We start from the raw sequence: 12059 nt of genomic DNA, 5'->3' as shown, positions 1-12059 counted from the left end.
CTTTCCTCATTTTACATCCTGATACATAATTTTGCATTACAGTTTCTCATGCAATTTTATATTCACTTTCTCCATCCCCCTCCCATTCTGAGAAGTAGTTTGTATCTCTGAGTAAGACACAACAAAAGTTCACAGTTTTTACTTCTTTGTATCTACACTCTTCAATTCACTATTTTCAGAAAGCAGTTGTGGTTTGTTGATCTTGTCGAATGGAAATCAAGGTGAAATAGAATGACCTTTGATCTGTACCTTTAAACGATGTTTAAATTATGAGGCTGGGCTATCACAAATAGCTGATTATTTGACTCAGAATAAAATGAGCAGCATTGTGTACCTGATGACTCAAATCTCTTTGCCACTGTGCTAATTTGCACTGTTGACAGTTAGCTGCTGACTCACCCCTCAATCTGTGTGCTGTTTGTACTTTACGCTATAAAGTACAGCCAGCTGTTTCACACCTTGAGCAGACAAGTCACAAAAAAATTGCTAGAGTTCTGATGAAAAGCACCCCACTGAAAACAGACTTATTTACTACATTGCATTTTTGTCAGATTTTCAGTAATCACAGTTTAAAGTGTCAGATTGGCTCTGTTGGTATTAACACCAATTCTGAGCCAGAAGGCCATCAATTTGAGATGTACCACAGTTTTATGCATTTTGACTTCAGGCTTTCCTCTTAATGATGTACAGAGGGAGTGCTACATTGAGGGACATATGAAGCAGATTTTTCTGGCCCAGGGATGTGGATTTTGGACATGCAAGAAAATACTGGAAACAAGGCTGGGACCCTGGCACAAACCAATGTGACTGGTTGACATCATGCCAAATGACATTGGCAGCAAATTTAAATAGTGAAAGACCTTCATGGGGGTGACTTTCTTGGCCCAACATTATTTTGCTTCTACATCTGCTTTAGTTATGTCTCTATCATTGGAGGTGATGGTCCTGTGGTATCACCATTGGACTGTTAATTCAGAAACCCAGCTAATGTTCTGAGGACCAGGGTTTGAATCTTGCTACAGCAGATGTTGGAATTTGATTTCAGTAAAATTTGGAAGAAGGGATCTGATGATGACCCTGAAAAGCCCATTGGGTTGATGAATACTCTTTAGGGAAGGAAACTGCCATCCTTACCTGGTCTGGCCTACATGTGACTCCAGACCCACAGCAACATTGTTGACTTTTTACTGCCCTCTGGGATGGGCAATAAATGCTGGGCTAGCCAGCGATGTCTTCATCCCAAAAATGAATACAAAAAAAACACATCAATTTTGCAGCAGAGGAGAGGGTCTACGCCACATGGGGTGGATTTCTGCTGGCTGTAAAGTGCTTTGAGGATGTGATTACGCTTCATGAATGCAATTGCAAGTATTCACTTTGGCTGAATACATAAAATCGGAAAATCTTGGAGCTCACTCATTGCCATATTGTTGCATCATTCTTCTTGCCCACTTCCTTCTGAACACAGAACCAGTTACAGCCAGAGTACACTCCCCCTTTGAGAAGGTCAGGCAGAGTTGGACTGATGAGCTTCATGTATTTTTAGCTAATCATCTCTATTAGCAACGTGGCTGTGCAAGCTGAAAGTATCTCTGCAGGTTGCCCACTCGTCAGCTTCTTTAAATTATCATGTTTACACAGCCACATGAAATACTGAATGAAAGCTGAACTCAAAAATAAATCCAGGACTGCTGGTACCAGCCTCAAATGATCTTATGGCTCCACACAGAGGTGAGGAGCCACTCTACGTTTATAGTACTGTCTGCAAGCTATAATCATTTAAATAACAGGAGGCACACGTTCTAGGTTAATCATAGTCCTTGCACTTGTTTTCAAGCCTTGTTGAATTTAAGGCCAACTTGTACAAATTATACTTATTCACCCCAAAGCCTGTCCACTATCTACAAGGCACAAGTGAGGAATGCAATGGAATCCAGGACATCATCCAGACAAAACAGCCTGCTTGATTGAACAGCTCATCCCTCCAATAACGATACTCAGTAGTGTGTACTACCTGCAGGATGCACTACAGAAAGTCCTTCATTTCAAGGACTTCTATTATAATCAAAGCCCCTACCTTTACTTAATTCCCTAATGAGATGTCTTTCAGTCTAGATGGTGAGAGTGATAACACTCTCCATTTACAAATGGAAAACTAGGAAAATAAGTTCAACAACTGTCAAATTCATCCAAATTCCTTGTATAGCTCCCAAACATACAACCACTATCATCAAGAAGGAAAGGGCAGCAGATTCATCACCATCTGCAAGTCCCCTCAAAGTCATTTACCATCCTGTCCTGGACATAAGTCACAATTCCTTCACTGTTATTGTGTGAAAATTCCAGTGCACTCATTCTAACATCACTGTTGGTATCCCTAGACCAACTGGTCTGAACTAGTTCAAGAAGGAAGCTAATAACCACCTTTTCCAGGGCAATTAGAAATCAGTAATAATTTTTGACCTAGATAAAGAAACCCAGCTCCTCTGAACAGATAAAGAGAATTTGCTGTATGGACACTAGTATTTGAAACATGGACAGGTGTCCAAGAAAGGGTTGACTCTGACTACATTTTTGAAAATTTATGATGGGCCCGCCTCCATTTGGCTGGGCTGCCCTGATCTGATTTTATGGTGGTCAGGTTGTCAATTCATTTGGATGTGGGACTATAGCTCACAGACAACACACTCACCATAATGAATCTGTTGTGCATTTTCCGGAGAACATCTGTTCCCAATTTAGGTGCTCTAGTTCCTGCCTAATTGCGATGTAATTCCCCCTCCTCCAATTAAATAACTTTTCCCATATCGTCTGCTTCTATCCCTCTCCATGACTTTAGTAAAGGTGAGGGAGTTGTGATCACTATCACCAAAATGCTCTTCCACCGAGAGATCTGACACCTGGCTTGGTTTAATGCTAAGCAGCAAATCCAATATGGCCTCCGCTCTAGTTGACCTATCTAAATATTGAGTCAGGAATCCTTCAGAAGCTCTTCGTCTGTGAGCTGCTGGGCAATCATATGGGTTCTGATGAGATATGGAACTGAATTCGGCAAGTTGTGAATTTTACCAAGCTAGTGTGGCTGACCTTAGAGAAATGGTTGGTTGAATGAGTTCAGGAGGTGGGGGTGAGGGCACAGTGGGGTAACATGTTTTACCAGATGGCACCAACATGTGACCTGTGCACCTCTCCTCACTGATAAAATCAATTGGCCACTTGAGGTCAAGGGTGGGGTGAAACAGCCAAAGCATCCCTTGGTAAAATATCAGTGGAGGTGGGTATTTGATGGTGTATCACTCAAATAATAGTCCACTACCAGGGGAGGGGTGCTGAGGGAATCTGGGTCTGATGAAGAAAAAGAAGCTCTGCAGATCATCAAATTTTTAAAAATATCACCACAGAGTTACACAGTCACACAGAATGGAAACAGACCCTTCAGTCCAACTCGTCTGTGCCAACCAGACATTCCAATCTGACCTGGTCCCAGTTGCCAGCATTTAGCCCATATCCCTCCAAACTCTTCCTATTCATTTACCCATCCAGATGCCTTTTAAATGTTCTTCTCTCTAGATTAAGCCAGATACTCCCTTTAAGAGAAATTAATTAAGCAAGGGCCATGCTTTCATTTCGAGGACTTCTGTTATAATCAAAGCCCCTACCTTTACTTAATTCCCTAAGGAGAGTGTCTTTCAGTCGAGATGGTGAGAGTGATAACACTCTCCATTTACAAATGGAAAACTAGGAAAATAAGTTCAACAACTGTCAAGAACTCCTTACCTGATAACTTGATGACATGACACAAAGGACTTCAGAAAGGATGTTATCTATTTGTGATAGAATCTGAGATCTTCAACTTATTTTTAATCATTTTAACTCATGACAAATATCAGCAAAATATCAAACTACATACCTGTCCATATGAACCACTGTAGATCTGAGCAATAATGAGCCGTTGGGCATTACAGCGTTGGGTTAAAATTTCAATAAGATCATCTTTATTGCATTCTATATGGAAAAATAACAAAGAATAGAATTTGTTTGTATATTAATTTGAAGATTTTGGTTTAAGTATTATATTGTTCATGTTGTCAAAAAGTGTCCTAAAACCAATAAAACTGATGAGTTTGCAAGGATGAAATTACAGTAGTTCCATTGTCTGGCAATATCATATGTAAGGAATCAAATGAAAATCATTGTTAAAATAATAAAGGGAGTTTAAATAAACAAATGAACACCGAGACCTGACTGAGCATGGAATTCTCTCTCACAAAATTGCTGAATTAGATGAATGAATTATTTTATAATTAACTTGGAGAATTATCTTAAAATAAGAAGAAAATGCAAACATTTGCGGAGAATGATGAAGAATATGAAGAACGATGGAGAGAAGTAACTAGCTCAGGCTATGGAGATCAAGTAGTTTGATTTAAGTGCTACCACATTCTAGTGAGTGAGATAAGAGCATTACTTTGACTAATTACTTACCAGTTAGATATCATGTTTCAATTAAAAAAGGAGCAGTGTAATTAATCATTAACTGATAATCTGAATGACAATCTTAATGGCTGGAATCCTATAGGGGCCTATATGATGTGGGTTAAGGCAAGATGTGTGGCAGATTACACAGTATTCAGCACCATATTTGTTTTCTCAGATATTGGACCAGTTTGTGTGTAAAAGGCCTAGACAATATCAGAATTGAGCTACCAAATAGCAAATAACAATCACGCCACATAAATGCCAGGTAACGACCATCTCCAACATGAGAGAATCTAATCATTGGACCTTGATATTCAATGGCATTCACAACCCTCCAATCCTAACATTTTGGGGTTACTATTAACCAGAAACTCAATTGGACTAGCTATATACACACAGTGGTTGCAAGAGATAATCAAGGGCTGGGGACTTTGCAGTGAGTGACTCACTTCCTGACTCTCCAAAACTTGTCTAGCACCTAAAAGGCACAAGTCAGGAGTATGATAGAATATTCCTCATTTGCCTGGATGAGTGCAACTCCAACAACACTCAAGAAGCTTGATGCCATTCAGGACAAAGCAGCCGGTTTCATTGGCATCACATCTGCTCCCTCCACCTCAGAACCATATTGGAAACAAAGTTTCTGGGTTAAAAATCCTGAATTCTTCCCTTACGGTATTGTGGGTTAACCTAAAGCACATGGATTGCAGCAGTTCAAGAAGGCAGCTGATCTTCACCCTTTCAATGGCAACTAGGGACAGGCAATATATGCCGACTCAGCCAGCAGCTCCCACATCCCAAGCCTAAATTTTTAAAAATTTGGATGAAAAGTGGGTAAGGCCTATCTTGATCCATCTTTATGCTTTTCACAAGTAGTGAGGTAGATTTCTCACCAGGCAGTGGTGAATTGCCAATTAAGAGGGATTATTGTCAGTTAAATGCCTTGTATTTTGACCAATTGCCTTCAGCAATATTTAGCCTCCTATCTGACCAAACGTTATGTGCAGGGACAGGAATCCAGCTTCTGAAGGATACCTGATTCAATGTGTAAATAGGCTGACCAGAGGGGAGGCCATATTGGATTTGCTGCTTGGCATCAAACCAGGCCAGGTGTCAGATCTCTCAGTGGGAGAGCATTTCGGTGATAGTGATCACAACTCCCTGACCTTTACTAAAGTCACGGAGAGGGATAGTCATGGTATGGGAAAAGTATTTAATTGGGGGAGGGGAATTAAAATACTATTAGGCAGGAACTGGAACACCTAAATTGGGAACAGATGTTCTCAGGAAAATGTATGACAGAAATGTGGAGATTGTTTAGGGAACACTTGCTGATATTGCTGGATAGGTTTGTCCCACTGAGGCAAGGAAGGGATGGTAGTGTGAAGGAACCTTGGGTGACAAGGAATGTCAAACATCTAGTCAAGAGGAAGAAGGAAGCCTATGTAAGGTTGAGGATACAGAGATCAGACAGGTCTCCAGCGGATTCCAAAGTAGCCAGGAAGGAACTGAAGAATGGACTTAGCAGAGCCAGAAGGAGATATGAAAAAGTATTAGCAGGTAGGATTAAGGAAAACCCTAAGGCATATGACACTTATGTAAGGAACAAGATGATGACAAGAATGAGGATAGGGCCGAGGAGTGGCAGAGTGACTTGATGTGTTGTGTACTCATTGATGTCCCGCTTCCAGATGGTGCAGTCAGCTTCCAATGAAGACCTGCAACCATTGATCCACATTTGTGACCATGTTGTGATGCCAGATGGTATAAAATGCATTTGGCCTACACAGCGAGAGTTACAACTTATGTACAGTTAGAGAACAAACATTTATCCATAACATGAGAGCCACATACAAGTCATTGCCAACCTTGCCAGTGAAGCATTCTCAATAAGTTTTCTTCTTCCTCCCTCTCCCATTATGAGTCTGTGTACAGCTTTGTTCTGCATTTGGGTTGCGGGATCCTGCTCTGTGGTGGAACCTGCTAGTGCAGTCCAGACATGCCAAGGGTTTTCTTGTCAGAATCAAGTTGATCCTCCTTTGGTTTAACCGCCAAAGGTTGGAGGGGAGCAGGCATGGTGAGCTGAGCCACTTTTGGAATGCCCTGATAGGGGATGTCTGAGGAACCTCTGTGTGGTTCCATCTCCAGCTGGGTGCCTCCCAGCACCTCCCTGCCTCTTTGTGAGATAAGGGCAACTAGATTGGGGTCACTGCCCCTCAGCCACTGTTGCTGTGACTCCGGCTCTCAAGACCAGTAGCTGCAGTGATGGAGTGCGCGTTTTTGTGTGCATAACTCTTCAACAGACTCTGAGGATGCTGGGTCTGGCTCTCCATAGCAACCACCAACCTGTCCATAGAGGCAGACAGTCACATGACTCACTGCTCTGCAGCAGCGTCTGGTCAATGAGAGCCACTGCCTCCCACATCGCTGTCTGCTCCTGTCGCTCCCTATGCATGTGGGTGAAGTCCCTGATTGTCAACACCACATGCTCCTCTCCTGCCTGGGCCTGAGCAGGAGCCTGGTCTCTAGCAGTCCCTGGGAGCAGGCGGCCATTTCTTCGTCAGCCAGCAGTGGATCTGTCACAGTGAAGTGCTCACCAGATTGTGGTCCAACACTTTCTAATGCTAACGCTTCTAACAAGATGTTAGTATCTGAGCTGATTGGGGATGCAAGAGATAGTGTTGCTAACGTATCCTCTGAGACCACGGCACTGTCATCGTCAGAAGTCCAGGAAGGAACTTCCGGTGAGCTGAGTGTTTTTCTCCTGAGTTTGCAGGCAGTCTAGTTGTACATGCAATATGCAAAAGAGAGACAGCATTAGAATTATTGTGCAATGAATGAGACTGGCAAGGGTTTGACTGTGAGAGTTTTGTTGGAAGGAAGAGTGTTACCTACTTGGTTGGCAGGGTTTGAATGCCTTGGCTTCTTTGTAAGAGAGGTCCTGGTCTTTTGTGAGAACCAAGGTTCTTTCCTGCTAGTGGGCAAGGATCCAAATATTGGGCACCTCCCACTTGTATATGGTCTTCTTCTGCCCAATTATCAGCTGTCATCTCCTTTAATGATACGAGTGGGGTGATGGAATCAGGAAGTAACAGTATGTGGCTAGTGCAGATGAAAAAGGTAGTGATGGGTTTGCAGGTACTAAGTAGGTAGCACAGAGGCCTTGCAGGGTTAGCGGTGTGGAGTGGTGGAAGAATGAGAGTGAATGAGGAAAATTGTTGCAGGCAATAGTGAGAGTGACAGAGCATGAACCTTGGCAGGAGTTGTCTATAGGAACAGAATGAGTGTAAATTTGCAGAGAGAAGAATGTTGTACTTACCCTGGAGGCAGAGTGGGTCGTTGAACTTTTTACTGTAATGCTGCACATTCCTCTGCTCTCTGGAGATAGCGCCAACCCAAAAGACAACCTGGTCTGGTGGCATAACCTCCTCTGTCAGTCTTTTTTGTACAATTTCCTCGAGCAAGGCCTTCAGGCCCCTGTCATAGCATAGCAATGCCATCTTCCTCTTTTTTTTGCCACGTTCTAGCTCTGTCCTTTGATGAACATGGTAGCTTCGGAATAACAGTGCCATCTGGATAAACATGCCTTTTAAAGTTGGCATGGATGTAAGCAATGCTAATCTTGGGTGTTGTCTGCTAAGTGGTTAGTTGTTTCAGGGACATCGTGTACTAAGATTGGCAGAAATTTGAACTGAGGTCCAGCGTGGTTGGGCGGGGGTGGGGGTGGAGGTGGTAGTGTTGGGTAATTAATGAAGTGAGTTTGGAAAGATACAATGAGAAAACCACTAGGCCTTGCCTTATAAAAAAAATCGATGCAACTCAGATTTGGCAAAAAAAAAATTAAGATTCAACCCAGTGTTTGTAGTATCTTCAAATCCCCTGTCAATCACATTTGGAAATCTCACTGCTGTAATGGATTGCTTTGACACTATTACTTATACGTAACTATTCTCCAGCTACTGCATCTTGCAGGAGATACCATCAATTTGCATTACATGACAATAATTCACTCACGATATCTTGCTAGAGAAATAATCCTACTGTATTTCAGAGTCTCTGCTGTAATTTTAAGCATGAGATTGTTGGTTCTGTGCATTAAAAATTAAACACTTTCACTAAGTTGCATGCCTGCAATCAAGTTACAACTTATCGCCTTTGCAAGGCTGTGCAGAAAAATGTAAAAGATAATATACATGTAATAGTGCAAAATGGATGTCTGAGCATTCAATATGATGTGCTGCACACATTGTATATTCCATGCCGGAATTGCATGTCTAACATAAAGTTAAGACAAAAGTGAGTACTACAGATACTGGAGATTAGAATCAAGATTAGAGTGGTACTGGAAAAGCACAGCAGGTCAGGCCGTATCCGATTTCTGATGAAGGGCTTTTACCTGAAACATTGATTTTCCTGCTCCTCAGATGCTGCCTGACCTGCTGTGCTTTTCCAGCACCATTCCAATAAAGTTAAGGCATCCCAGGCTTGTGTCTGAAATCACCTTTTAGGTCATTATGCCTGTCTTTCCAAAATTGGGTTGCATGAATATTGAAAGCACCGATTCTGCTGTGTTAAGGATAACCAAACCTAAATGTAATCTAACAGCTTGATTAGTGAGCTGCCTATGAATTCTTAGCAGGTATCCATAGCTCACTCATTTAATTTTAATGAGGTCCAAAGCCTAATATGGGCTGGGGTTTATTCATTCTGGTTAAGCACATAGGTCTTTGCTACCAAATGTTATCTTAATCCGTTTGAGGTATTTGCTGTTACAAAGTTCCCCTCGTGTTTAAGCAGATAATCCAGTTTGTAAATTCAACTATAAATTTCAGTGATCCTCTCAATATGGTAGAATAAAAATAGGAGATATACAACTGGAAATATAACTTGACACATGGTTATTGTCTCAGGATTAGAATCTACTATTCCCAGGGTGCTATGGTTGCATGCCATTCATTGTGATAAGGCAATGCAGAATTTCATGAAGTCTGATCAATTCAATTCTTCATTTTGCAGAAAGTTACATTCCACTACCCAAATGCTATTCTTGAAACCTCATTTTAACTTTTTGAGGGCTTCAAAAAACACCTTAAAATGTCTCACTTGCCTGGAAAGACAAATTCACATATAACATGATGGGTTTTAAAATATGATTGTTGCCTTGTCAAATAAGTTGCATTTGAGAGATGTAGGTGGTGAAATGATGATGATTTGATTGGCAATTAATATTTAATTAATACTTTAAAAGTATGGTAGTAATAAAGACACAAAAGTGCTTTAAATAAACTAGTAGCACTGTTCAGTTGAATTGAAACCAGCTAGTTCATAGAGAAATCTTCAGAATGGATGTGATTAAAATAATAGTGGAAACAGAACAAAAACTAATACAATTTTATTGCTTTTTAATTCAAGCAATAACATTTAAGTTCTTATAACGTTGTTTGACTGATCTGTTCTCTTGATTTAATATACTTTACATTTATAAGGATTCAAAACTAAATTTTGGAAAGCCTTTCCATCTATAAAAGATGCCATGATAACAATGTATAATTTATTTCCTCCACCTTGGTGATTGGTTTATTTTACATTAAATTTAAATAAAATAATCAATACATACGCTTCTAGTGTGCATGAATGGAAATTTGATCTTTTAAAACTACATTATTTATGAAGAATTACTTTGGGAATTTAGTCACTGTAATTTCACCTTCTTCAGAAAATGATTTTCAGTGATGTTTGAAATTCCATCTCCCCTTATGTTAAAGGATGAAACTGATCTAATTTATAATTAGCAAATGTAAACAGTCCGGAATAACTGTTCCAGGAACTCTCCCATTGCAACACATGTTGACAATTCCAGCAAGGGCATATTAAGGAATATGTTATACCTGCAGTGCTTAATCCCTTACAGTAAACTGAAATTAATGGCAATAATTTTAACTAAAAGCAACAGTGTAAAATGGGTGATATTAAATCACGTGTCTGTTATGCATCTCTCCGAATTTTCATGTGCGTTGTGGGAGTGAAAATAAATATGGAATGAACATGTACTCTTTATGTAATTTCCTTTAATTTCCAAGGCCAAAATTACCTCATCTTCTGTAATTAAAAACAGAAAATATTACAACAGTCACCAAATCAGACAGCATCCCACCTATCTTCGCTGAGGTAGAAATAGTCTTTGTATCTCGGGTTTTTGCTCACAATAATGATTTCCCATTGCCAGCGTCATCCTGTTGAATCAAAACAGTATTCCCTCTGTGGCTGGCCTTTTTATAATGAGAAACTCAAAACCTCAAACTGTATCTTAATATTGGCCAAAGTTTGCTTTAATTTATGTTCTCTATATTTCTACTTTTAACACCCCATTTTAATTTCCTTTTTTTGACTTTAACTATCTGCATTTTCAAAGATTAGATAGTTAAAACGCTAAGTCTCTCTGCTTATTTCCACAGTGTAGTGCATTTCCATTACATTATTTGTTTTATTCTTCCAAGATGCATTTCCTCACACTTCCTCATAAAACTGTACATTTAGTATCTGCCCGTTCTGTACATTTATGTTCTCCTGGAGTATTTTACAGTTATGCTCGCCATTTGTCAAAATTTTATGTCATCAGCAAATCTGAGTTCATGTTTCCTTCACTCACATTCAAATCATACATAAATACAGGGAAAGATAGACTTAGCAATGGCTTTTGGATATCTCACTTGCAACCCTTCTTCGATCTGGGAAAGATCCATGTACAGATGTCCTTTCCAGTTTGCTATACTTGTGTGATCTCTATCATTAGACACACACATACATATACACACAAGGCAGACATTACAAGTTCACTTCAATAAAGGTCTTGTTTTGAACACAGTGCTGTGTTGGACATTGAAACATGCTGTCAGAAGAAGCACTAGGATGGCTGTTGTAGAGGCGCAAGAAATACTGACAGGGAGACAGATATTGTTGAGTGTGCAGTGCTGGGAAAGCCAGTTAGGCAGCACTCTAGGAGCAGGAGAATTGACATTTCGAGCATAAGCTCTTCATCAGGAATGAGGCTTGTGAGAGATAAATGGGAGTGGGGTGGGGCTGGAGGAAAGGTAGCTGAGAATGCAATAGGTGGATCGAGGTGGGGTGAAGGTGATAGGTCAAAGAGGAAGGTGGAGCTGATAGATGGAAAGGAAGATGGGCAGGTCACGAGGGCGGTGCGGAGTTGGAAGGTTGGATCTAGGGTAAGGTGGGGGAAGGGGAAATCAGGAAACTGGTGAAATTCACATTGACCCCATGTGGTTGGAGGGTCCCTAGGCAGAAGATGAGGCGTTCTTCCTCCAGGCATCAGGTGGTAAGGATTTGGCGATGGAGGAGGTCCAGGACCTGCATGTCCTTGGGGGGGAGTGGGGGGGGGGGGAGTTAAAGTGTTCGGCCATGGGGCGGTGGTGTTGTTTCCCAGGGAGACAGGTATTGCAGAGTTGTGACCTGTGTTACTGAAATGAAAACGAATAACAAAGAAAGCCACAGTCAAAAAAAAACTGATTAGTTGGAAATGACTGCAGCTTTTCCCAACTAATCTCTGTTCAAATGACAAGGGA

At 40.9% G+C, this 12059-nt stretch overlaps 1 protein-coding gene across 1 annotated transcript in view; it reads right to left on the bottom strand.

The window, feature by feature from the left end:
• The window catches only part of LOC132818744 (annexin A10-like), a 56111-nt gene extending 48060 nt beyond the window's left edge, over positions 1-8051 (bottom strand). Inside the window, exons 1-2 of the mRNA XM_060829836.1 lie at positions 7799-8051; positions 3911-4005 (exon numbers count right to left, since the gene is read on the bottom strand). Coding sequence (XP_060685819.1) covers positions 3911-4005; positions 7799-8051 — 348 coding nt within the window. The remainder of the gene's footprint in view (positions 1-3910; positions 4006-7798) is intronic.
• Between the last annotated feature and the right edge of the window lie 4008 nt (positions 8052-12059).

Source organism: Hemiscyllium ocellatum, chromosome 1, assembly GCF_020745735.1.
Source record: "Hemiscyllium ocellatum isolate sHemOce1 chromosome 1, sHemOce1.pat.X.cur, whole genome shotgun sequence".
NCBI classification, from domain to species: domain Eukaryota; kingdom Metazoa; phylum Chordata; class Chondrichthyes; order Orectolobiformes; family Hemiscylliidae; genus Hemiscyllium; species Hemiscyllium ocellatum.
This window is presented reverse-complemented; position numbering and strand designations above follow the sequence as displayed.